Source organism: Girardinichthys multiradiatus, chromosome 18 (genome assembly GCF_021462225.1).
Source record: "Girardinichthys multiradiatus isolate DD_20200921_A chromosome 18, DD_fGirMul_XY1, whole genome shotgun sequence".
NCBI lineage: Eukaryota > Metazoa > Chordata > Actinopteri > Cyprinodontiformes > Goodeidae > Girardinichthys > Girardinichthys multiradiatus.
Window position 1 is genome coordinate 38762917 of NC_061810.1, and position 27923 is coordinate 38790839.

Consider the following 27923-nt stretch of genomic DNA (forward strand, 5'->3'; position numbering starts at 1 on the left):
ATGATCTTTGCCATTGAGGAGATAAATAACAGCACAGAGCTGCTGCCGGAAATCAAACTTGGATATCAGATCCACGACTCGTGTGCCTCCGTGCCAGTGGCTGTGCATGCAGCATTTCAGCTGACAAACGGCCAAGATCCTTTGTTTTATCAAAGTGATAATTGTTCTCAGTCTGGAGAGGTGATGGGTGTTGTGGGCGAATCTGGATCCACTCCATCCATCAGCATATCACGTATTATTGGGTCTTTTAAGATTCCCCAGGTATATAGTTTGAATTTCTGACACATGGAATAAGCTTTTCTTAATTCAATTGTTACATTTCAGAGCATGTTTGGCATTTTGTTTTTTTAGGTGAGCCACTACGCCACTTGTGCCTCTCTGTCAGATAAGAAGCAGTATCCAACTTTTTTCAGAACAATTCCCAGTGATCAGTTTCAAGCTGATGCGCTGGCCAAGCTGGTGAAACACTTTGGTTGGACTTGGATAGGTGCTGTTCGATCTGACTCAGATTATGGAAATAATGGCATGGCAGCTTTTCTTGAAGTAGCACTCAGAGAGGGGATCTGTGTGGAGTACTCTGAAGCCTTTTATCGGACCAACCCACGCAGTAAAATAAAAAGAGTCGCTGACATTATCCGGAGGTTTCTGTATCTCCTGCATGTATACTTTGCATTGATGTCCATCAGCAAACTTTATGAATGTTCATTCAGAAATAAATGAAATACATTTTCTAAGATTGATAAAAAGTGGGATATGTTTAAGATTATGCATTTAATATCTTTCCAGGTCAACAGCAAAAGTTGTAGTGGCATTTGCAGCTATTGGAGAGATGAAGATCCTGTTGGAAGAGTTGGCTCGGGATCCTTCTCCGCCTCGTCAGTGGATTGGAAGCGAAGGCCTGGTTTACTGACACAGACATGTTAAGCTTCACTTTCTGTGCAGGGGCTATCGGAGTTTCCATTCAGCAATCTAATATCCCTGGCTTTAACAATTTCCTTCTGAATCTCTCTCCTTCTGAAGTAGCTGCTTCCTCATTGCTCACTGAGTTCTGGGAGGATGCATTTAACTGCACCACAAGAAAAAGTGAGATTTTTCAAGGTAATCGCTAATTAAATTCATTTGAGAACTCATTCCAGGCTTCTGTTGCTATGTTTGTAAGGCTTTGGGTAAATGTGACCTTCCATTTCCAAAAATGAATTGTCCAAAAAAGACAATACATATTTCTACATAAATACATATTCTTACATAAAATATCCTTAAAGAATTCATATATTGGAGAACAGGGTGTATCACTGAAAACATTTGAACATGATCTGTTGTTTCGAGTTGAGTTAAAACCGTTTTGAACTGATGAACAATTTTCCAAGTCATAAATCATATCTCTCATTCTCCAGAAAAAGTTCAACAAATGTACAGAATAGTATTCTTAGTTTGTATAGATACATACATACTCAAAAATGGAAGATTACTGATGAAAATTAGCTTTACCATTTGCTTCCTTCTTGTATCTTTAGGTGGTGGTACAGTAAGGAGAATGTGTAATGGAAAAGAGGATTTAATGACACTTCAAAGCCCGTACACTGAAACTTCTCAGCTGAGAATTACTAACATGGTGTATAAGGCTGTTTATGCAATAGCACGAGCCATTCAAAACACATGGTTTCAAAAAAAGAATTTCACTCTTTACAAAACCATCAAGCTGAAGTCAGAAGAGGTCTGGGAACCTCATTTTCAGTTTTTAACTGTCATTAGCTTTGCTGAGGTGAAATGCAATTGAATGTAATGCATTTTCCTGTATACTTTTTCATCTTTATGACCTTGCATCACACTCACAGGTTTTTACTGAGCTCAAAAACGTAAACATTTCCCAAAATGGTTATCATGTGTTATTTGATGCTAATGGAGATCCAGTGGCTTTTTACGAATTGGTAAACTGGCAGCTGAACGAGAGAGGAGTTATTGAGCCAGTAAAAGTGGGGTATTATGATGCATCACTGCCAGAAGGCAAGAAGTTCCGTATCAACAGAAACATAACTTGGGTGCAAGGTGGCTTAGAAGTAATAACAACAGTCCAGTTGATTAAACTTTGTCTAGCTGCTTTTTAACTGTTGTTTTTTAACTTTTTGTCTCTATCTCATGGACAGGTACCAGTGTCCATTTGCTCTGAGAGTTGTCCTCCAGGAAGTCGTAAAGTTTTGCAGAAAGGAAAACCCATCTGCTGCTATGATTGTATACCATGTCCTGATGGGGAGATTAGCAATATGACAGGTAAAATCAATTGTTTCAATGCAATGCTGCATTATTACAAAATACTTTAGTGATAACACACTTCTCAATATATTCTTTAGATTCTGCTGATTGCTTCCTATGCCCCAAAGAGTTCTGGCCAAATGCAGAAAAAAATGCCTGTTTCCCCAAATCTGTGGAGTTTCTTTCCTTTGATGAAGTGCTGGGAATCATTCTGGAAGTGTTTTCTGTTACTGGGGCCTGTTTGGCCATTATTACAGCAGTGGTTTTCTTTCGTCACAGAACAACTCCAATGGTCAGAGCCAACAACTCAGAGCTGAGCTTCCTGCTGCTCTTCTCTCTGACTCTGTGTTTTTTATGTTCATTGACTTTCATTGGCGCTCCATCTGAGTGGTCTTGTATGCTACGACACACAGTATTTGGCATCACCTTTGTCCTCTGTATCTCATGTGTTCTTGGTAAAACTATCGTGGTTTTAATGGCCTTTAAAGCTACACTTCCTGGTAACAATGTCATAAAATGGTTTGGTCCTCCACAGCAAAGAATGACTGTAGTTTCATTTACATTTATTCAGGTTATAATTTGTATTATATGGTTGGTTGTGAGTCCTCCATTCCCAGTAAAAAATTTAACCACCTACAAGGAGAAGATCATCCTGGAATGTGCTTTAGGCTCTACTATCAGCTTCTGGGCTGTGCTTGGCTACATTGGCCTCCTGGCTGTTTTTTGCTTTGTGTTAGCTGTTCTAGCTCGGAAACTACCTGATAATTTTAACGAAGCTTAGATGATAACTTTCAGCATGTTGATATTCTGTGCTGTCTGGATCACCTTTATTCCAGCATATATCAGCTCTCCTGGAAAATTTACTGTGGCTGTTGAGATATTTGCCATTCTGGCCTCCAGCTTTGGACTGATACTGTGTATATTTGCCCCAAAGTGTTTCATCATTTTGCTCAAGCCATACAAAAACACAAAGAAATATTTAATGAACAAAAACTAACTGTATCCTGTTATCTTACACAACATAGAGATGACAATATTTTAGCCATGCTGTCTTTGTCACTTTAAACAGTAACTGGGTGTATTTTACATATTTCTACCTTTCTGGTTTCTCTATTTGAATAAATATTTAAACTATATATTTTTGGCTCAGTATTTCCTTTATGTCAGTTTACAAATTTGAAAAAGGTAAAACGTATTTTACAAAGAAAATGTTCTATACAAATGGGAAAATTTGTTTTATATTCGATTTAATGTGGAGTTCTTGACAATAACATTAATGTTAGTCCTGCAATGTCATTTAAATAAAACAAAATAGCCCAAAGTGCAGATATACAACATTTAATGTAGCAATGACCTACATTTGTGTTTAATACAAATTAAAATACCATTCACAATTAACTGTTACCTGCAGTAAAAAGCATATATATGAACACACTAGATCACAAAATAGAATGTTGTTAGTTTTAGTTTTAGAACACTGTCTATAAATATTGAACAAAGTAATGTACTCATTACTTATCAGTATCTAAAAAATTTTATATGTTAAACATTCTACGATGTGATTCTCCACCTTATAAACTTACACAGTGGTTGATTTGGGTCTAAGTTGGAATTGTTTTTAAATGAGAGACAATCAATTGAGTAATAGTACTACTATTACTGAGAATATTTAATAGTAAAAATACATTTTATTAAGACTGTATTTACACTATAATGACAAAATATTTGTTTGCCTGCCTTCACACAAATTAATACCCACAAGGTTTATGGGAATGACTATTAATTTTGAAGCATTTGTGAGGTCAGACATGATATTGGGTTAGAAGGCATAACACAAAGTCTCCATTCATCCATTACACTAGTCGGTCAAGATCAAAAGGGCTCTTAGAGGCAGCTCTTTGAAATGAACAACGGGAGCTGGCTTCCGCTGGGATCAATTTGTATGTCATTGTCCCTGCTTGCACTAGCAGAGGGGTGGCTGATAGGCCACCTGACTATTTGGCAATGGGTATGGCCAGCGCTGCCACACCTTGAGCAAGGATGCTATTACAATTAATAGGGTCTTTTCAATTTTGCTGTTGTTCAGTGTTATTATAATTATAAATTGGTTGCACACTTTATGAAGCACTGAATTCACACTGAAAATGAAAATCTATTTCTCCTGAATCTATGGCCCACTGTCAGTGTGTGAATGTGTCTATGAATGGATGAATGACTTATTGTAGTGTAAAGCGCTTTGGGGTCCTTGAACTTGATAAAGCCCTATGCAAGTTCAGGCCATTTACCATTTAATCAGGGCATGCTTAGGTCAGTTTTCTAAGGTTACAGTGTATCAAACATTCCTACATGTTCTCTGAGCCATTATTTGCAGTTACAGATCTGATTCCATGGTTTTTCTATTTCTACATAGTGGTTTTCCTGTGACAAATAATGCATATGTCCTAATTTGTCATGGCACACCTACTTGTGTCAGATTGACTTTTACGCAATATATTCAGAATATTCTTTTCATATATGTGACTGGCCGTGGCAAAACCAGGAACAAGTCTACCCGGGGTCGTTTTGAGTTATGTACAGATTCTGAAAGAGTGGAGTCTAAGATTTCCAATGATGTCAAACTTGTGGAAATTGAAAAATAATGGAAGAAGATATGTCCATCTGAATGTCTGCACTCGCCAGACTACTTTTCTGAGAAATCAGTCCTGAAAGATTCCTTGTTTTCTCTCCCTGAAAGCAGGGCGGTGACAAAAGCTGCTAATTTGAATAACTTTGAATAGCCCACCTCCCCCAACTGTTTGTCAAGATAAGCTCCAACTGACTGCCACAGACTTCTGTCACTGAACTCATAGTAGTATTTTTCTATGTAAAGATAATTCACAGCACTGCATTACAATTTATTATTTATTTTATTTATGTCTGCAAATTGCATCATGACTGCAACCTAAGGTGTGCATCCTGGTGATTGGTTGGTTTCCTCTTGTTTTTAGATAAGTCTCACTTAAAGTTCCAGTCTATTAAATGTTCTGCCTCAGGCAGAGTTTGAAATCCTATCTCACAGCAATTAGCAAAATATCAGGGTAATATTCAATTCAATTCAAATTAAATTCAAAAATACTTTATTAATCCCAAAGGGAAATTAAATGTTGTTATAGCTCATATTATGAAGGTTTCCTCAAAGAGCCGTTGTAGATGCTGATGGCTGTGGACAGGAAGGATCTCCTGTATCGCTCCGTCTTACAGCAGATCTGAAGAAGCCTCTGACTGAAGACACTCTGTTGTTGTAGGACAGTCTCATGAAGATGATGCTCAGGGTTCTCCATAATGTTCTTCATTTTATTAAGAATCTGTCTTTCCACAATGATCTCCAGAGGTTCCAGAGGAGTCCCAAGAACAGAGCCAGCCTTTTTTATCAGCTTGTTGAGCTTTTTTAAGTCCCTGGCTCTGATGCTGCTTCCCCAGCAGATGATGGCAGAAGAGATCACACTCTCCACAACAGACTTATAGAAGATATGCAGCATCTTGCTGCAAACACCAAAGGACCTAAGCTTCCTCAAGAAGTAGTCTGCTCTGTCCCTTCTTATAGATGGCTTCACAGTTGCATCTCCACTCTAGTCTGTTGTACAAGTGACCATCAAAGTATTTATAGTCCTCCACCACCTCTACTTCTTCTCCCATGATAGAAATAGTTTTTGACTTATTCCTGTTTCTCTTAAAATCTACAATCATCTCCTTTGTTTTAGTTACGTTCAAAATGAGATGATTGTTTCCACACCATGCCACAAAGCGGTCCACCACCTTCCTGTACTCAGCTACTTGTCCATCTCTGATCCACCCCACGACTGCAGAATCATTCCGAGTATTTCTGCAGATGACAGGAGTCTGTCTTGTACTGGAAGTCTGAGGTGTACAGAGTGAAAAGGAATGGTGAGAGTACAGTCCCCTGTGGTGCTCCTGTGCTGCTGACTACCTGGTTAGACTCACCACCTTTCAGTCTCACAAACTGTGGTCTGTTTGTCAGGTAGTCTTTGATCCAGGAGATTGTTGAGGCCTCCACCTGAGTGTTCTGGAGTTTCTGACAAAGCAAATCAGGTTGGAATGTATTAAATGCACTGGATAAATCAAAGAACATGATCCTCACAGTGCTACTGGTTTTGTCCAGATGACAGTGGGTTTGTTGAAGCAGGTGTATGATGGCATCTTCAACTCCAATTCCACAGCAATAAGCAAACTGAAGGGGGTCCTGATGGTTTACTGTTTGCTTACTCAGGTGGGCCAACAGGAGTCTCTCTAGGACCTTCATGATGTGAGATGTCAGGGCAACAGGTCTATAGTCATTGAGGACTGATGGGTGAGTTTTCTTTGGTACTGGAACAAGACAGGAGGTCTTCCACAACACCGGAACCTTCTTCTGGGCCAGGCTAAGGTTGAAGGGGTGCTGCAGAATCCCACAAAGCTGCTCTGCACAGGCCTTCAGGACTCTAGGGCTGACATGATATGGACCTGCAGCCTTATTCCTATTCAGTCTCTCCAGTTGTCTCTTCACCTGACTTCTTGAGACACACAGGTGGAAGGGGGAAGCAAAGGAAGTATCAGCATCTTCTGATATGGTTGAAGGCAAACATGTAGAAGCAGAAGGGTCTAGGGCTGAGGTGGAAGATAAAAAATGTGAGGTGTTACTGGACAGTTGTGGGTCCTGTGGGTCAAAGGAAGGTGGAATGTCTGTTTGGCTGTGAGCAGGAAAGGAGGATGCGAAGCTTGTTTCTGAACTGAACCTATTGAAGAATGTGTTCAGTTCATTGGCTCTGTCCAGACCTCCATCGGTCTGATCATCCTTCTGCTTGAAGCCTGTGATCTTCTTCATCCCTGTCCACACATCTCTGATATTGTTTTGCTGGAGCTTGCTCTCCAGCTTCTTCTTGTACACCTCCTTGCTGTCTCTTATTTTGACTTTAAGTTGCTTCTGTATACTCCTCAATAATTCTCTGTCTCCCTCTCTGAAGGCTCTTTTTTCTTGTTAAGCAGGTCCTTCAGGTCACTGGTGATCCAAGGTTTGTTATTGGGGAAGCATCTCACGGATCTGGTGATGTCCTCTCCATGTGGCTGGCACAGTGCATCCCAGTCTGTAGCCTCAAAGCAACCTTGCAGAACTTCTTCAGCTTCCTGTGACCATTTTCTCACAGTCCTCTTTATTACAGGTTGCCTCTGAACAAGGGGCTTATATTTTGAGCAGAGAAAAACAAGATTGTGACCTGATTTGCCTAGAGGAGGTCTTGCTGTAGAGATGTATGAGTCCTTGACATTTGCATAAAACAAATCCAATGTTTTGTTTTCTCTGGTAGAGCAGCTAACAAACTGTTGAAACGTTGGAAGTGTAGCAGAGAGTGAAGCATGGTTAAAATCACCAGAAATTGCCACAAAAGCATTGGGGTTTTGTGTCTGTAGCTTAGCAACAACTGAGCTGATGGCATCACATGCAGTGTCGGCAACAGCGGAAGGTGGAACGTAAACTGTTGCCAAAATAACACTGGTGAACTCTCTGGGTAAATAATATGGATGAAAACTTATTGCCAACAGTTCAATATCTGGACTGCAGAGATGACACTTCACAGTAACATGTCCTGGGTTACACCATCTGTTGTTCACAAGTAGTGCCAGTCCACCTCCTTTACATTTGCCGCTCCTCCTTAAATCTCTATCTGCTCGTATGGTTAAAAAGCCCGGCAGAGAGACGCTGGAGTTGGGGATATGATCCTGCAGCCACGTCTCAGTAAAACACATGATACTGCATGCCCGGTACTCTGGCTGGGTCCTTTGTAGGGCTTGGAGTTCATCCAACTTGTTTCCCAACGATCTCACATTGCCCATCAAAATCGATGGAAGAGATTGTTTGAACTTCCTCCTTCTCTCTCTTCTCTTAGCTCCTGCTCTGCATCCACGGCGTCTCCTTTTCAACTCATCAGGGATTTGGGGTTGTAGCTGAAGTATTATTTGAGCTTTTGAGATATTAATTAGCTGCTCCCGGTTGTAAGAAACAACCCTGTTGCCATGGCAATGCATCATAACAAATGTCCAAAAATAGAAAGTCTTAAGAAAAATCCTTTTCAATATGGATGTGTTCTTCTTAATATGTGATATGAAATGTCCAAAGATTATTGTAGCATGCAGAAATATTGTTTATAATTCATTAATAATTAATTTTATGTGTGCAGGTATGAAGAGAGCTATGGGCTAATAGCTTAAACCTTTTGAATACGTGTTAATCTAGAAGAGGCTGGTGCAGCAGCTACTTAATCTGTACCCATCAAATTTTATGTCTTCAAACCTCTTGACTTTAATGGACCCAGGGAAATAACTTGACTTTGATCTTGTCACAAATGTGATTTTTATTTACAACTCTATACACATTACAAATTGCCAAAACGCCAATGTCACAGTGCCACACCATCATTCTCTTCTGTGTGCTATTCTGTGTAGTGCTTTGTGGTGCTGGGCATGTAATATCCTTTGCTTCATCGGAACAGAAAGGCCTGATCTTTGAATAAAGATAAGTCTGCCTGTCCGTGGCCAGTCCAGGTGCAGGCAGGGCAGGAACACAGACGACTGGGGGTAGAACTTCTGGGTCACACAGCAGCTGAAAGCTAACAGACTCTGCGTCGCTGTGAATCCTAGCTGGGACCACACTAGGTCTGTTGGCATCAAAGCTGTTAATAAAAGCACACAAAAGACAATTAAAATATTGCATGTCTCTTTGTTATTGACAAATACAGATTGTGGAAGTCTGCAGAATAGATACCCGAAGTGCTGATAACTCTTGATCTGTGGGAGCTTTCGGAAGTAGGGACTCAGGTGTGCCTGCCAGTCAAACGTGTTGACTAACACCGTGCCGTCTTCCAGTCCGACCAGCTGTAGGGTGTTGAGGCGACTTTCAGGAGAGCTGTTTTCCACTACCTGTACACAGAAGGACCATAATAGAAATGAGCATATTAGTTTTCATGCACATGACTGACTTTCTTCTTTGATTTTCTATCAGATGGAATAGACTTACTTTGGCAATATCTGCCAATGTGCTGACCCTGGTCCTCTTGTATGCTTGTTTAATAAGCCAAAGCCACAGTCTGTGGCACATTTGGTGTGGCCAGCAATCAGGAAGTGGATGTTTAGTGTGGAGTGAAGCTTGTGTGCATCCCGACAGGCGCCATACCACAGCTTAAAACTGTTTTTGTTTTGCCCAGTGCAATTGTCACAATGAAGATCCACATCAGTTTCTCCAACTCCAAAATGAGTGAAGAAGTGGTGCATGTAGCTGATGACTTCATTGCTCCCCTTCCGTGATGACATGCCTTCATCAATCAGGAAAGTCCCCTGGTTTTGCAGGCCTTTACAAAAGACACCAAAATGTCCACATTTCCGTGGTGTCAGGAAGTACAGTACATTGGCCCAGGCTGCGGTGGGTTCGAGGAGAAGTGCATCTGATGAAGACAGAGGACAAAAAAACAAGGTTTAGAATAAACAAAAGTTGTGTATCGTTAAAGCAGTCTTATGTTTATACTATGTAAGAAAAAAAAGTGCAATGTGGAACAAATACCTGCTGTGCAAAGTCAAAGATGTAGTGCATCCTGATCTTCTTACTTGAAGGTGGGGAGGGGTCGACGGATAATTGATAGTCGACGCAGGTCGTTTTACAGGCAGCAGTCATCTCGTTGTAGATGGCCCTCTCTTTTTGAACAAGCTGAAGATGATCCTGTTGCTTCTTGACTGCTGCAGTCTTTCTGTCCTCTGGAAGGTTTGCACTTCTTATAAGCTGGTCATTATTCTGTTGGCACTGCCAGCAGAGGTCGGTGCGGGCCTACAGCTTTTTATGTGTGGGAGTAGCTAGGTCCAAAGCGCCTTGAAGCTTGATTTGCAAATTGCACGCTCACCTGAGAGAAAAATATCACAGGGTTATTAATTTGTGATGAAGTTTTACATCACTGGTCATTAGAAGAATTTCACTGTTCTATAAAAATATATTTTTATACATATCAAGCTCCTTGGCACACTTCATATAGAGACGCCACACTGAGGCCCTTGACACATGCGTTGGCAGTAGCTTCACATGCCAATCCCTGTGGCCAGGATGTCGACCAGGCAGCATGATGGCATGATCTTCAGCGTAGTTCTTTATGAACTCCAAAACTGTGCGGAGTTGCTCACTGCTGATAAAATGGGGATCCTGTGGCCGCTGGCTCTTTTTCCTCAAGCGGGGTCTTGCACCATTCTCATCAAAGTGTGTGATGATGTCAGTCAACGTGGCTGTACAAATTCTGAGCAGGAGAAAAAAAGGAAATATTCAGCTTATGGTTTACATCGACGAGTGTTGGCAAAATTGGTATGACAATACACAACGTTTTTTCTGCACATAGGTGTGTTTATAGAAATAAACATCTATCACAAAACATAAAAATAGGTAACCCATCATAATAGTTTTTAAAAAAGTTATCAAACTCACCCCATGAGAAACTGAAAGGTATTCCGACAGACTTCGATGCCTCCGATTGAATAAGTAGTCCTGGCATGTTCTCTTTTCCTTGGTGTCTTCTTGGTGGATGTGGTCATTGCTGAAGTTTCTAGCATACGCCGGTTTGCTTCAAGATGTCCGATTATTCTCATGCCCTGCCACTCCCTTTCTGCTGCTAAAGAATCCATCCGTTTGTTGTACATGAGCTCTAGAGAACGTTTGCGGCTACAGGACTGTGTCCCAAGTGAAGAGTTCTCCTTTCTTCTTCCGTAGCATTTACAGTCAAAGTTACGTATCTTCTCCATTCGACTGTCTCTGTTTTCCTCAAATGTGTTATAGCTTCTGAAATCTTACGTTCTAGCTCCTCAGCCGCCAGTCCAAAGCTTTCTTCATCATTCTCGTCTTGGTTGAAGACAGCTGCAAACTAGGAATGTTCTCCAAAGTACTGCAGTTGCTATCATCTTCCGCTTCATCTCCTTCTGATTCAGATTTTGAAGAGAGTTTGGCGGCGGTATTTCTGAACATGTACTCCCACAGCGAAGCGCTGTAACACCCGCGATTCAGTTAGTTTGCAACACGCTGAGCTTGGTCCATCGTGAAGAAACACATTATTTTTCATAGGAGCTGTTAAGTAGCCACGAGGTTTCTTGAAGCATGCTGGTTATTGGTCGACAAGCAGAACAAAAGCCAGCGCAGAGCCAAACAAAACCGCTACAGAAATGAGCTGAGGCTTTTGCCCTCCCCAAAATGGAAATACTGAGTTTTAGGCTGAAAACAAGCCGAGTTTAAACATAAAATTTTCCATTTAAAAATCTCTGAAACTGTCATTTAAAGAACTAAGTGGATACTTCATTTCAACATGCACATTTTGCAATAAAACGAAAATCAGTATTTTCTCAGAAATTGACATTTTTTTCTCATTTTCTCCGTCTGTGCTCTGCCGACTTGTTCCTGGTTTTCCCGTGGCGTGTCACATATTCAGGCTTTTATTTAATATATTCAGAGTTCATTAAATATATTCAGACTTTTATTCAGCATATTTAGCCTTTTATATATATAAAAACTTGGATGACGTAAAACTTTTTTGCTTCTAAATTCAGACAAGACAGAAGTTGTCGTCTTTGGACCGGAGTCTTTAAAAAAGAAACTGCTTAGTCAATCACTTAACCTGGATGGCATTAAATTGACCTCTGATAATAAAGTAAAAAACCTTGGTGTTATTTTTGACCAGGACATGTCATTTAAATCCCATATTAAACAGGTTTCTAGGAGTTCCTTCTTTCATCTCCGGAACATAGCCAAAATTAGAAATATCCTATCTAGGAGTGACGCTGAAAAACTAGTCCACGCATTTGTTACTTCAAGGCTGGACTATTGTAATTCGTTACTATCAGGATGTCCACAAAATGCAGTTAAAAGCCTTCAGCTGATTCAAAATGCTGCAGCAAGAGTTCTGATGAAAATTAAAAAGAGAGATCAAATTTCTCCTATTTTAGCTTCCCTTCATTGGCTCCCTGTTAAGTCCAGAATAGAATTTAAAATTCTCCTCCTCACACATAAAGCCCTTAATGACCTAGCTCCATCATACATCAGAGATCTGATTGTTCCATATGTTCCAAACAGAGCACTTCATTCTCAGACTGCATGTTTATTGGTGGTTCCTAGAGTCTCTAGAAGTAGAATGGGAGGCAGATCCTTTAGTTATCAGGCTCCTCTCCTGTGGAACCAGCTCCCAGCTTTAGTCCATGAGGCAGACACCCTGTCTACTTTTAAGGCTAGGCTTAAAACTTTCCTTTTTGATAAAGCTTATAGTTAGAGTGGCTTAGTTTCTCCTGAGCTATCTTCCTTATTTTTTTACCTCCGTCTTCTTCCCTCCCTGTTGGTTGGAGTAAGGGGGAGTCAGGTTTAGCCTAAACCGGCTCAGTTATGGTTGAGGTGCAAACACACCCTCCATTTCTGCTACCTGTATGACCCCTTCTCTTTTCCAATGGTTATAATCAGTCTGACAGAGGGAGGTATCCCAATCATTGTGGTTTTTAGTACAACAATGACCATCAGCGGGACCCTTTGTGGGGTTCCTTGAGACGACATTGTTGTAAATAAGCGCCGTTTAACTAAATAATCTGAACTAAAACTATCTGTGTAGTTATGCTGCTATAGGCTTAGGCTGCTGGAGGACATAACGACCACTTTCACCCTCTTCGCTACATTCTCACACTACTCTCCAATTTTGCATTGTTTGCTGTTATTTCAGCTTTTAACCTTGTTCTCTCTTTTCTCTTCCTAGAAGCTACACCTGGCCTGGCTCTGTGTCTGCCTGTGACACCTTTCTGGAGAGGGGAATCGTCCGAGCTTCTGCTGGCAACAACTTAATGCTCACCCTCTACCGATGATCCACATAGCTCTGTCGTTTAGTGTTTAACCCTTTCTCTCTCCTAGACATGGAAATTGACTGAGCTTTTACTGTAACTAATTATATGTGCTCTCTTTCAGACTCTTACCTTGAAAACTGGCTCAGAGTTTATCTGTTCTTTCTTTCTAGGTGAAACGACTAAAGGAGCTACATCCATTAACATTTACTTTTCCTTCCCATAGAAAGTACTTCTGGATCAGTGCTTCTGTGTTCTTTTTGTGTCTCTGCTCTGTTCTCTCAAACCCCCAGTCGGTCGTGGCAGATGGCCGCTCACACTGAGCCTGGTTCTGCTGGAGGTTTCTTCCTGTTAAAAGGGAGTTTTTCCTCTCCACTGTCGCTACATGCATGCTCAGTATGAGGGATTGCTGCAAAGTCAACGCCAGTGACTGTCCATTGTCTCTACATGCTCATCCGGGAGGAGGGAATGCTGCAAGTCACTGACTGGATGCAATCTGCTGGGTTTCCTTAGACAGAAAAACTTTTTATCCAATTTGAATAAAAAGCTAACTCCGACTGCACTGTTCAATTGTTAGGATTAATAGGAATGTATGTACCTGACTGTTGTGAAGTGCCTTGAGAAAATATGTGTTGAGAATTGGCGCTATATAAATAAAACTGAATTGAATTGAATTGAATTGAATATATTCAAGGTTCAGTCAGTATATTTAACAAGGTGTCAAGAGCATTCCTCAAAGATTTTGGACGATATTAACATGATGCATGCATTTGCTGCAGAGTTGTCCGTTGCGAATTCATTATGTGAATCTTCCAGTACGACACATCCTGAAGGCATTCAAACAATGTTTAATTAGGGGTAACACCATTACACCACAACCATCAGCAACCCGAACCGTTAATACAAGGCAGTATAGATCCACGCGTACATGTTGCCTGTAACAAATTCTGACTATCCTTGTTGGAGTTCTGAGAGCTTTTTTTTCTGTTCACCTTTTTTACCTGCTACTAACCCCAATCAACCTCTAGATGGCACCAGACGCACAATAGGAGCAGAGTCCTGATGTTCTCCATCAGCCTCATCAGGAGAGGAGCTTAAGTACCCAACGTTGCCAACACTCCGGTGTCTGAGTGTTAACAGCAGTGGTAACTCTAGCTGGCCAAGACAAGTCTCCTTGTGAATTTTTTCTAAGTACTTACCTTCTCGTGTCCTCCTTCCCAGGTTACCTCCAGTTCCGAGCTTCTTATCCAGTTTGCGTATGCAGAAGATCCAGAATCTCTCTCTGCAAGAGAACTTCATGGATTATCTTCTCAGTTGGCTGCTCCCCCCTGGTGGATCTCCTAATCACTCTCTGTAAGCAAAAAATATATCAAGATCAACAACCCAGAATATTACCTGTCACTTACCGTTGATCCGTTCTCCATACAGCGGCAAGTTCCTGTTTCTCCAGCAAACTAAATATTTCTTAATAAACTTGTTAAAACTTTTCCTGTTTTCCTGAGTGTATTTCTGCATGTGGGTCTAAGCAGCTAGAAAAACGATGACAGAACACTCAGGCCAATCTGACCCAGCACATACACTCAGGAGGACTCTTTCAGATCATAGCCTCCAGATCCAGTCCCACAGAAACTCACTTCGATCACTCCTGCAACAGCAACGCCACACAAACCAACAGATTGAACAGATGTCCTCTTTACTCCAACATGCTCTGAACAGTCTAAACCCCGCTGCACCAGGGGGCGCCGCTGAGTCCGCCGTCTCACACCAACTTACTCATTCCCGATCCCGATCATTCTCCCAATGTGGAGAAGCTTTCCGGTGAGGTTGGTAGTTGTGGAGGTTTCCTCTTACGGTGCTCCCTTGTGTTTAATCGCTCTCCACAATCTTTTCCCCATGATGATGTTAAAATCTCTTTTATTTTAGGACTCCTTTCTGGAAAGGCACTAAGATGGGCTGAGGTTCGCTTTACCGATCATAATTGATTCGGCTGCACTTATAATGATTTTATAAGTGAATTCAAGCAGATTTTTTGCACTGAGTTAGACCAGACACATACAGCCCGCCGCCTGTTGGCGTTAAAACAAAGAAATAAACCAATTTCTGAGTTTTCTATAGAATTTCGTACACAAGCAGCAGCTTCAGGTTGGGATACCTGCACTCTTAAAGCCGCCTTTCTCCAGTTCCTTGACGAATCTTTGAAGGATGAGTTAGTTTTTGCTAGATGAACCCAAGACTTTAAATGAAGTTATAGCTCTAGCTACTCGAGTTGATAATAGATTGAGAGATAGAAGAAAGTCACATTTTGAAAGGTTTGCTGTGAGATCACAGTCACCTCAGAGCTCAGCCGCAGCACCTCGCCCTGAACCACTTACACCTTTCCCAGAACCCATGCAAATTGGTCTAACTCGGCTCTCCCCAGAGGAACGTCAACGAAGAATGGAATCCATACAGTGTTTATACTGTGGCACACACAGACACTTCATCGCCTCTTGTCCAGTGCGACCAAAAAAGAGGTTCCTCCATTTGTATAGGGGAACCTGACGGACAACCATTTCACCCCTACCAATTACCGATTCACCATACCAGCTACCATCTTGTTCTCCCAAGACTCACTCCATTTATCAGCTCTCATTGACTCAGGAAGTGAGCAAAATTTAATCGACCAACGTTTGGTGGAACTGGCTCAGATCGACACTGAACTCCTTCCTATCCCTCACCTGGTTTCTGCCATTAACGGTAAGAACCTTCAACACATCACACACAAGACCAAGCCTTTGTAATTAATAATCTCTGGCAATCATCGTGAACAGATATCATTCTTTGTGTTTCCTTGTGTTTTCCTGTATCTCAGAACCCCAACCCACTCCTTCACTAGTCAAACTGTCAAAATTAGTTCCTGGTCCACTAACTGCGTCTCATCCTGTTTATATTCAGCCGTTCTACCCAAACAACCAGAACCTGATCCTGGAACAGTAGAGTATCCTGACTTTACTTCAGTTCCCAAGGAGTATATAGATCTAAAACAGGTCTTCAGTAAGACTAAGGCTCTGCCCTTATCCCCTTAAAGGCCATACGACTGTGCCATTGACCTTCTCTCTGGGGTACCTCTGCCCTCCAGTGGACTTTATAATGTCTCACGCCCAGAACGACAGACCCTTGAAAAATGTATCACTGAGTCCCTAGCTGCAGGAATCATTCGTCCCTCATCGTCTACACTAGGGGCAGGATTTTTCTTTGTGGGGAAAAAATATGGATCCCTTCGTCCATGCAGTGACTACAGGGGACTCAATCTTATCACAATAAAGAACAAATATCCTCTTCCACTCATCTCCGCATTCTAACCCATACAAGATGCTACCATATTTTCCAAACTTGACCTCCGTAATGCTTACCATCTCGTCCGAATCTGCCAGGGGGGACAAATGGAAAACCGCTTTAGGACATTTTGAGTATCTGGTTATGCTTTTCGGCCTCTGTAACGCCCTAGCCATGTTTCAGGCCCTAGTGAATGATGTCCTGAGGGACTTCATCAATCGTTTCGTTTTTGTGTATTTAGATGACATCCTAATTTACTCAAAAGACCTCTCAGAGCATCAACAACATGTCCGCCCGGTCCTTCAACACCTCCAAGAGAACCGTCTATATGTAAAAGCTGAAAAGTGTGAGTTTCACAAGCCCTCCGTTACCTTCCTCGGATTCATCCCAGAGGGTGGGCAGGTTCGTTCAGACCCAGATTTAGGCTGTACTCAAATGACCCACTCCTGACTCACGTAACCAGCTTCAACGGTTTTTGGGCTTGGCCAATTTTTATAAAAGATTCATCAGAAACTACAGTCAAACTGCAGCCCCATTAAGCGCTCTGACTTCCACTAAACACCCTTTTGAGTGGACTCCACAGGCAGATGCAGCTTTTAATAAGCTCAAAGACAGTTTTTTCAAGCCCCCATTCTCATTCATCCAAACCCGTCAAAACAATTCACACTAGAAGTTGACGCATCTGACATTGGAGCAGGGGCTGTGCTATCCCAAGTTTCTGACTCTGATGGTAAACTTCACCCTTGTGCCTTTTTCTCCCGCAGATTCAATCCATCCGAGAGAAATTATGATGTGGGAGACCAATAACTCCTGGCAATAAAACTGGCCCTAGAGGAGTGATGTCATTGGCTGGAGGGCGCTGAACACCCAGTTGTGGTATGGACAGATCATAAAAACCTAGCCTACCTTCAAGCAGCCAAACGCATTAATCCTCGCCAGTCCTGTTGGTCCCTTTTCTTTTCACGTTTTAACCTTTCAATCACATACAGACCTGGTTCCAAAAATATCAAGCCCGACGCCCTCTCTCGACAGTTCTCCCCAGACGACTCTGACAAGGAACCTGCTCCCATCCTACCACAAAGTTGTGTTATTGGACCCCTCACGTGGGATGTGGAGAATTTGGTATCCCAGGCCCTCAGAAATTAACCAGATCCCGGAACTGGACCCCCAAATCGGACTTACGTCCCGTCAACTGTCCGGTCCCACCTGATCCACTGGTTCCATTTGTTGGGACCCAGCCATGGATTTCAACATTAAAACTCCGGTACACACTTTTCCGGAACTTTCAAAATAAATAGCATTTAACTGACTTCCAGCAACTGAGGAAAGGGGGGTAGCAGCAGACTTCCCATGATGCCACTGTCTGAATAAAAGCACGCCCTCTCCAACAAGCCGACCTCTTCCACGCCGGTGTTCATCAGGATAGGAGGGGGACAAAGCGTGCTGATGTCTCTTTGCTGGCAAACAGACATAAACTCTTCAACTGGATCCAAGGATGTCATACAATCATCGATCATATGCAAAGTTAAGTACGAATGAAATACTTTCTGTGTATCTGGTATTTTCATTCATGAACAGGAAAATCAAGGTGTAAGAATTGCTTACTTTCTCTCTGAGACCTGCAGAAGCAAACTGTCCCAGAGAAGTACCCTACAGAGAAGCGGTCTCTACGAAGCCGAGTGGTGCGGTCTCCCAGTCTGGAAGGAAGACAGCAGAGACCACATCACCGTGTTAACGTGCAGTGTGGTTGGTGGACAGAACGGGCCGTATTTCATCCACAGCCACGGAGGTTAGCTAGAAGCTAACCGTTTGTTCACAGACCGGCCGACAGAACAACCGCCACTCCCACAGCTAAGGAGGTTAGCTGTAGCTAACCATTGTTCACTGTGGATACTCTCTTCAAACTTCATCGTTGCTTGGACAATGTTCCTCACCACAGTTCATGAGGTTAAGTGTTTGGGCAGAAAAACATAGAAGTGATTTAGGTTAAAATGATCTAAACGTTTTTCATTTTATGAAGTTTGGTTTGTTTGTGTTGAATTCAGCTACCTTGGTGCTAGCAGACTATTTGCAGCACACATGCTCAGGTTGTGTTCTTTGTGTGTCTCGTCAACTGGGAGGGCTATGGTCCTGAGGACCGCACCTGGGTGGCCCGGTCTTTTGTCTGCGACCCATCTCTCATCTCTGACTACCTCTCCTCCCTTCCTTCTACTTCCTCTGGGCCGCCAGGCGGCGGCCGTTGAGAGGGGAGTACTGTCGGAGTTCTGGGAGCTTTTTTTTTCTGTTCACTTTTTTTACCTGCTGCTAACCCCATTCAACCTCTAGATGGCACCAGACGCACAGTAGGAGCTGAGTCCGCAGGTGTTCTCCATCAGCCTCATCAGGAGAGGAGCTGAAGTACCCAACGTTGCCAACACTGGTGCCTGAGTGTTAACCTGCAGTGGTAACTCTAGCTGGCCAATAAAAGTCTCCTTGTGAATTTTTTCTGACTACTTACCTTCTTGTGTCGTCCTTCCCAGGTTACCTCCAGTTCCGAGCTTCTTATCCAGTCCGCGTATGCAGAAGATCCAGACTCTCTCTCTGCAAGAGAACTTGATGGATTATCTTCTCAGTTGGCTGCATTCGGATTTCAAGTCTCCTTTCGCTACCTGTGAACGAACCTGGCTCACCTTCCACCATGCTCCCCTCCAAGATCATCCACCTGGTGCCTCTTCCACCTCAAGTGCAAGTAAAACTGAATTACCTGGACCTTTCATTTACCCGACACGCTCCCGGAGTTTTCCATCATCTCACTTCTGCTCCCCCTGGCGGATCTCCTAATCACCCTCTGTAAGCAAAAAATACACTGCTCAAAAAATAAAGGGAACACTCAAATAACACATCCTAGATCTGAATGAATGAAATATTCTCATTGAATACTTTGTTCTGTACAAAGTTGAATGTGCTGACAACAAAATCACGCAAAAATAATCAATGGAAATCAAATTTGTTAACCAATGGAGGCCTGGATTTGGAGTCACACACAAAAGTGGAAAAACACACTACAGGCTGATCCAACTTTGATGTAATGTCCTTAAAACAAGTCAAAATGAGGCTCAGTATTGTGTGTGGCCTCCATGTGTCTGTATGACCTCCCTACAACACCTGGACATGCTCCTGATGAGACGGTGGATGGTCTCCTGAAGGATCTCCTCCCAGACCTGGACTAAAGCATCCACCAACTCCTGGACAGTCTGTGGTGCAACGTGACGTAGGTGAATGGAGCGAGAGATGATGTCCCAGATGTGCTCAATCGGATTCAGGTCTGGGGAACGGGCGGGCCAGTCCATAGCTTCAATGTCTTCATCTTGCAGGAATTGCTGACACACTCCAGCCACATGAGGTCTAGCATTGTCCTGCATTAGGAGGAACCCAGGGCCAACCGCACCAGCATATGGTCTCACAAGGGGTCTGAGGATCTCATCTCGGGACCTAATGGCAGTGAGGGTATCTCTGGTGAGCACATGAAGGGCCATGCGGCCCTCCAAAGAAATGCCACCCCACACCATTACTGACCCACTGCCAAACCGGTCATGCTGAAGGATGTTGCAGGCAGCAGATCGCACTCCACGGTGTCTCCAGACTCTGTCACATCTGTCACATGTGTTCAGTGTGAACCTGCTTTCATCTGTGAAGAGCACAGAGCGGCAGTGACGAATTTGCCAATCCTGGTGTTCTCTAGCAAATGCCAAGCATCCTGCACGTTGTTGGGCTGTGAGCACAACCCCCATTTGTGGACATCGGGCCCTCATACCATCCTCATGGAGTCGGTTTCTAACCATTTATGCAGACACATGCACATTTGTGGCCTACTGGAGGTCATTTTGCAGGGCTCTGGCAGTGCTCCTCCTGTTCCTCCTTGCACAAAGGCGGAAGTAGCGATCCTGCTGCTGGGTTGTTACCCTCCTACGGCCTCCTCCACATCTCCTGGTGTACTGGCCTGTCTCCTGGTAGCACCTCCAGGCTCTGGACACTATGCTGACAGACACAGCAAACCTTCTTGCCACAGCTCGCATTGATGTGCCATCCTGGATGAGCTGCACTACCTGAGCCACTTGTGTGTGTTGTAGAGTCCGTCTCATGCTACCAAGAGTGTGAAAGCACCACAAACATTCAAAAGTAAACAAAACATCAGCCAGAAAGCATAGGTACTGAGAAGTGGTCTGCAGAACCACTCCTTTATTGAGTGTGTCTTGCTAATCGCCAAAGATTTCCCCGTTGTCTATTCCATTTGCACAACAGCATGTGAAATTGATTGTCAATCAATGTTGCTTGCTAAGTGGACAGTTTGATTTCACAGAAGTTTGATTTACCCTTTATTTTTTTTGAGCAGTGTATATCAAGATCAACAACCCAGAATATTACCTGTCACTTACCATTGATCCCTTCTCCATACAGTTCCTGTTTCTCCAGCAAACAAAATATTTCTTAACAAACTTGTTAAAACTGTACTCCTGAGTGTATTTCTGCATGTGGGTCAAAGCAACTATAAAAACAATGACAATCCTTTCTTAATGTTACAGCTGTAATTAGGACTCATCACATGACATGTTTTCCCAATGATTTATTGTCCAATTTCTTTAGCCTGTATTATCTGTGGCCTCAGCTCCATGTTCTTAGACATTAATGGCTTCAGTTCCGTCTTCTGGTATTGTAGCCCATCTGCTTGAAGGCTCAAGGTTTTATGCTTTTAGAAATGTAATTCCACAAACATTTGTTTTAACAAGTGTTTACTTGTTCCTATTCATACTGCTCATTCTGACATCAACAGGCATTTTCATCAAGACAGCCGTTAAACCAGAGAAATGTTTGTTTATGAAAATTCAAGTAGAACAGCAGTTTTTGATATACTCTGACCAGCTTATTTGCAAAACGTACCCTTGCCATATTCATTATGACATTGTTCTAATTTCTTCCTCATGCCAGTGCTTATTTTAAACATGATGGTGTCATTATCACAACATAGATATGCCTAAATGCATTGTGTTTCTTTTACTGACTTAATGTTGTTGCCAAGCAATTAAACTGGTACACCTAGTATATAGAACAAGAAGTATATAACAATTTTACAAATGAAAACACAGTGTAATATAGAAATGTTTCAGGCCAATTAAAAAACAAATATATACTGATTACACTATTTTGTGGGTTTCTATATTACAGGGTTTCTATTTCATTATGGATCTAGTTTTAGCTTTGTTGGTTTTTTTTAAGATTTCTGTTGTGCAGGTGGCCTTTATTTACAGAAATCTGACAAAAAACAGCTACAGAGAGGATGGGGGAAGATTGTCAGTAAAGGTTGGTAATCGTATCCTGAATGGCTGGATGCATGAATGTGGTTATTAACATTTTTGCAATATTAAGGAGGTCACAAATGTTGCATGGTATTAAAAGTACAAATGTTTTTTAGCATTAGGTTTATCAAAAATGAAGTAACTGGCATAAACTGAAAGTTAAATTATCAGATTTTCATGAACAGAACAACTCTATCTGAATTTGTTATCCAGAAGATTGTATTTTGCTGACTGGTATAAGAATGTGTTCCTGTTCCTTTAATTTACCAACACATTGCATAAATTACAGTATCCACATTGGATTGATAATATGTTTTGTGTCTTTACTCATTCTTCCTCTACTACTTGTTGCATCAGAGCCAACTTTACGGTTTAATCATTACATACCTAAATCTCATTGACATGCCCTCTTGGCAATGTATTTAAAAAGGACAAATTAACAATCTTTTGCTAATCATATGAACTTTAAACTTGCTGAATATCATGTCACAACATTAAAGTTAATTGCTGCCCAAAGAACGATTAAGAATATATTGGTTTGGAATAAACATGTTTAAACATGATACTGTACCTCAGTGCAACGTCAAGTTAGCTCAACTAAACAATGTCCAGTAGATTACAATAGTTTACCAAAATAGATTACTAAAAAGTCTTCATTAATGCATATGTTTTCATGCAAAATGTATTAATAACTGTAATTCATATTTCAAGTACTTTCTAGAGTTTTAAATATTGATTTTAATTGTTATTTGAGTGTAAATTGTTTAAATTCAAAACTAAAATCAAAAAGGAAGATAATTATTTCATATTTCAAAATACAGTACATTCCTGAGTCTGTTTCTTAACATCTCGTACTCGTCGTCTTCCGCTTTATCCGGGACCGGGTCGCGGGGGCAGCAGACTCAGCAGAGACACCCAGACGTCCCTCACCCCAGACACCTCCTCCAGCTCCTCCAGGGGGAGCCCAAGGCCGGCCAAGAGACATAGTCCCTCCAGCGTGTCCTGGGCCATTCCCTGGGCCTCGTCCCGGTGGGACGTGCCTGGAAGACCTCCCGAGGAAGGTGTCCAGGATGTTTCTTAACATCTCTGTCTTTTATTTATTTTATTTTTTTCTCATATGCTTGGTGTCAACATTTTAACAATATCATTCACTTTTTCTGTGCTGTTTATTTTCACTGTGATTGGTAGAACTGGTGATGACTCATATTACTAATAAAATGGAGCACACATAATAACAGTTTCTAATTTATCTTAACTCAGCAGTGTGTCAGAGTCTTTGTTAGATAATCATTGGGTCCCGCACATACAGTCTTTATGGGGTCAGTATGGGGAAGCCAGTTAACCTTTTTCAGGCACTGTTTAATATTGCATCTTTGGGTTTTATTTAGCATTCTTTTTATTGCGTTGTCAGGGTTTTGTCATTCTGTGGAAAAAAGAAAAATTTTGAATATAGAGGAAAGAGTTGAGAAAACCAAAAAGGCCATAAAAGAAGGACTGGATGGTCTGCAGATGGAGGAAATGAGTGGTTTCGAATCTACCTCACCTCAATGTGTGAAAGTAGAAGATAATGTGCCTCTAGCCTTGCAGACGGAAGGGGATGTTCTCATAGGAGGGTTTTTCCCTCTACACTATCTGACCTCTGAGCTTCAGCACAGCTACCAAAGCAAACCCCAGATTGCACCTTGCAGTGGGTAAGTGTTAGGATATTAGTATTTAATGTATTTACGTTTCATTAACTACTGTCTGTGCTCTGTTTTTAAAACTGTTTAATTGGTCACTTGACAAATGATTGACTTTTGACAAATATTTGACTATAATGTTTGCAGATTTGATCACAGAGCCTTCCGCTGGATGATGACAATGGTGTTTGCTGTGGAGGAAATAAACAACATATCAAGCCTACTACCAGGTGTTAAACTTGGCTATCGCATCTTGGACAGCTGTGACAATGTCCCCAGAAGTCTGCAGGCTCTTTTCTCTTTACTTAGTTTCCCTGATTCTATGGCCAGTAACAACCAAATTTTGGAAAAGAAAAACACCATAAATTTGACAAACAAAAGGGATTTTGGAACAACAGGGTTGAGGTCAGATGACAGGGCACAAACATTATTAACAACACAGAATGAAACTCCCAGATGTCTGTCTGGTTCTCACATCCCTGCTATCATCGGTCTTGCATCCTCTTCCCCAACAAGAGCTGTTGCTCAGGTTCTTGGCTCTTTCAGCATCCCACTGGTAAGAAAGGCAAAAAGAAGACATCTTGTGCATAGTTTCTTTGTAGTGTTTTAAAATGTTTTGTTGTTAAAAAGCTCTGTCTCATCTTAGGTGAGTTATTTTGCCACTTGCACCTGTCTTAGTGACAAACATATGTATCCATCATTTTTGCGGACTGTGCCAAGTGATCTTTTTCAAGTTGGAGGTCTTGTACAACTGGTCACATTCTTAGGATGGCTCTGGGTGGGCACAATAGGGACGACAGTAAGATTAGGCTTTTCTTTTATCTCCAATTGTTATATTACCTGTTTAATGTAAATTACTAACCCGTTCAATGTTGATTACAGGATGACTACAGTCAGTATGGAATACAAGAATTTTCGAATCACTTTACACAGCGTGGCGGGTGTGTGGCATTTCACCTCACTATTCCGAAATCACCCACAGTGACTGAGATTCAAGAAATGGCAGACATACTGCAGATTTCAACTGCACATGTTGTGGTGGTTTTTGCAACAGAGGGACAGCTATTGGATCTGTTTCTAGAAGTAAGGATCTGTTTTTTTTTGTTTTTTTTTTGCAGAATAGAGAAGATATGCAGGCTTCATGATTATATTAGGGTATAGTCAGAGATCAGAACATAAACATGATTTTATTTTATTTTTTGCTAACCCTTACATATCTGTACCTATATTTTCACAGCTTACTCATAGAAATGTAACAGGGATCCAGTGGGTAGCTAGTGAAGCCTGGGTGACTGCTAGCCTTCTGACACTTCCGAACTTCCACAGCCTTTTAGAGGGAACGCTCGGCTTCTCCTTTCCTGGAGTCAGTATCCCTGGGTTGAAAGAGTTCCTTCTGAATGTCCGTCCTTCTCCCAAACAAGGGATGGAATTCATCAACATGTTCTGGGAAGAGCAGTTTGGTTGTCAGCTCAAGTTTGATGAAAATGTAACTAATGAAAACAAGGCAGAAACACTGGATTACATAATCAATCTGGACTCTCAAAATATTTCTATTGCGACAAACAACAGCTCATTTAAAAGGCCATCTTATGAACATATAGGTACTGCTAAAAATCCTGTATGTACAGGATCAGAAGACCTAAGTATCACATCAAGCAGTTACACTGATGTATCTCGGGTCAGGATATCCTATAATGTGTATAAAGCTGTATTTGCCATTGCCCATGCTCTCCACAGCTTACTCAACTGTGATTCTGCAGGGACTAATGAGGGAGTGTGTCACAAATACAAAGAATTCACCTCAGGGCAGGTATGTGAAATAGTTACTAAAAACAAATACCTGCTTATTTTTTATTAAGTTTTTGTGTGATGTTTTTGTCTTTTTTTCAAATAGTTGCTGTACCATCTGAGGAAAGAAAATTTCACAAATCAGTTTCAAGAGAGAGTTTACTTTGACACTAACGGAGAGCCAGTTCCTTTATATGACATTATTAACTGGCAGAAGGACAATGAGGGGAAAATCAGGTCAAATATCATGGTCATTTTAAAGACAGTTATCCCTATCCATGTGTCTCTACTGCTTGATTCAGAGTCCCAACTTGATTTCATTTAGATTTTCATGTCGTTGACAGATTTGTTAAAGTAGGAGGTTATGATGGTTCAGCTCCACTGGGACAACAATTAAGGATAAATGACACCACTATTGTATGGACAGGAGGCCAGTCACAGGTGCAGCAAATGTGATTTAAAACTTAACATTCAACATTTTGATAAAAAAATTGCTTTAAACTGTGGGAAGTGGATAAAAGGAAATGTTTGTGTAATTTATGTTGTGCTTTTGTGGTCATCATTTAGGTGCCTGTATCTCAGTGTAGTGCTCCATGTCCCCCTGGCAGCAGACAGGCCAGGCGTCCTGGAAAATCTCAATGTTGTTTTGATTGTTTGCCTTGTGCAGAAGGAGAGATCAGCAACCAGACAGGTAGGCAATGCTTATTATTTTTTTTTTTTCCCAATGCATATACAGTTAAGCCCAAGTAATTTTTATCCCTGGCAGAATTAGATGTACAATAATCTTTATTCAACCAAGACGTTTGCTTCTGATAAGAAATAGGATAGGTGAATAGATAATAAAACAACAAAGGAGAATCAATTACAAAAATTATAATAATTTGATATTTTTACTTAAATTTTATTAAAAATGAAAAGTCAAAATTTATTATACCCTTCTCAGTAACCAGTGGAGAAATCAACCTTATATTCCAACAATTTATTCTTGTAAGTCTTTGAGGGTAAAGCCCATCTTGCCATCGCCCTAATCTTTATCTCCCTCCTCAGATTCTGCATAAGATTTAAGTCTGAGCCTTTCTAAAACATTATTATTTTCAGCCAGAAGAAATATGTTGCTAAAATTAAAAGATTACTTTAAGTTTTAATCTGTCAGAAGTATGAATAATTTGGAATTTAACTGTACTTTTTACCTGTTCTTTGTAGTCCATCACTAATGCTAGTGAAATGTTGTGGAAAAGTAATCAACCAATAAGACTGTGGAATACAATTTTATGTCATTTAATATTTTCTGTGTCCCCAAAGGCTCCACTGAGTGTATCAAATGCTCAGAGTCCTACTGGTCTGACAAACACAAGGTGAAATGTGTCGCAGGGGTTGAAGAGTTCTTGTCATTCAGTGAGACCATGGGCATTATCCTAGTTGTACTGATCTTGCTTGGCGTCATCCTAACAATCATCATTACTGTGATCTTCCATCGTTTCCGCACTACGCCCATTGTTAAGGCCAACAACTCCGAAATAAGTTTCTTGCTTCTGTTGTCGATTAAGCTATGTTTTCTCTGTTCCCTGGTGTTTATTGGCCAACCCTCAGTGTGGACCTGTATGCTTCGTCAGTCTGTGTTTGGGATTAGCTTTGTAATCTGTCTGTCCTGTCTCCTGGTTAAGACTGTTGTGGTTCTTTTGGCTTTTCGGGCTAATATACCAAGCTCCAGGGGGCTGAAGCTGTTTGGGCCATCCCAACAGAGGACTATGATCCTCTGCACAACAACTCCTCAGGTGGAAAAATATGCAGCTCTGAAAACCCTACACAGTTTACCATTATTATTAATATTATATTATTAGTAGTATTGTTTATCATTTTATTGTTATTTGTTCTCTCAGATTTGTCTGTGTGTTGGCTGGCTGTTGGGTGCACCTCCTTTCCCTGTAAGGAATCCTACATACCAAGCTTCATATGGAAAAGTAAGCATATCGAGTCTTAATAATCATCCTGTCAAATTCAATCATAACCATATTATACACATAACACTTTTATTGTAAACATCAAGGTTACAACATTGTATTCTTTTCCCCAAATAGATTGTTTTGGAGTGTAAGGAACCATGGCCACTTGGATTTTACCTGCTCCTAAGCTACATTGGCTTGCTTGCTTTTGTGTGCCTTCTCTTGGCGTTTCTTGGACGGAAGCTGCCAGATACCTTTAACGAAGCCAAGTTCATTACCTTCAGTATGCTGATTTTCTGGGCGGTGTGGATCTGTTTCATTCCAGCTTATGTTAGCTCACCTGGAAAGTTCTCAGTAACTGTGGAAATATTTGCAATATTAGCCTCCAGTTTTGGCCTGTTGTTGTGTATTTTTGTGCCCAAATGTTACATAATTCTACTGCATCCTGAAAGGAACATTAGAAAAGGTATGACTGGAAAATATAATAGATAAACCCCATCAAGTTTGATGTAGTTGTTTGTTTTCATTGTGACCATCACAAATATTATAGTCAAAATAGTGTGCATATTTAATTTTGACTGAAATAAAAATAAGAAATTTGTTTCAACAAATTGCTTCAATTTGTTTCAGAGGAAAGTTTTTTTCACTCATCATGAGAATGCATGTTGTATTAATTTTAGTCCTTTAAGGATTTAGGTTTTCAGTGTTTGTGATCTTTGTCTTCTAAGAAAGCCTATACAAGTTTCAAC

The 27923-nt window shown here is 41.2% G+C and overlaps 1 protein-coding gene across 1 annotated transcript; it reads left to right on the forward strand.

The window, feature by feature from the left end:
* Positions 1-27691, forward strand: LOC124884709 (extracellular calcium-sensing receptor-like). Its single transcript, XM_047392758.1, is given in 22 exon segments — positions 1-261; positions 352-641; positions 787-895; positions 897-1083; positions 1515-1714; positions 1836-2057; positions 2145-2268; positions 2349-3229; positions 15648-15852; positions 15968-16088; positions 23591-23749; positions 23837-23999; positions 24090-24242; positions 24326-24516; positions 24770-24936; positions 25039-25253; positions 25338-25468; positions 25576-25672; positions 25799-25922; positions 26534-27006; positions 27112-27192; positions 27310-27691. Coding segments are annotated over 22 exon segments (4911 nt in total). The 3' UTR covers positions 27667-27691.
* The last annotated feature ends 232 nt before the right edge of the window (positions 27692-27923 follow it).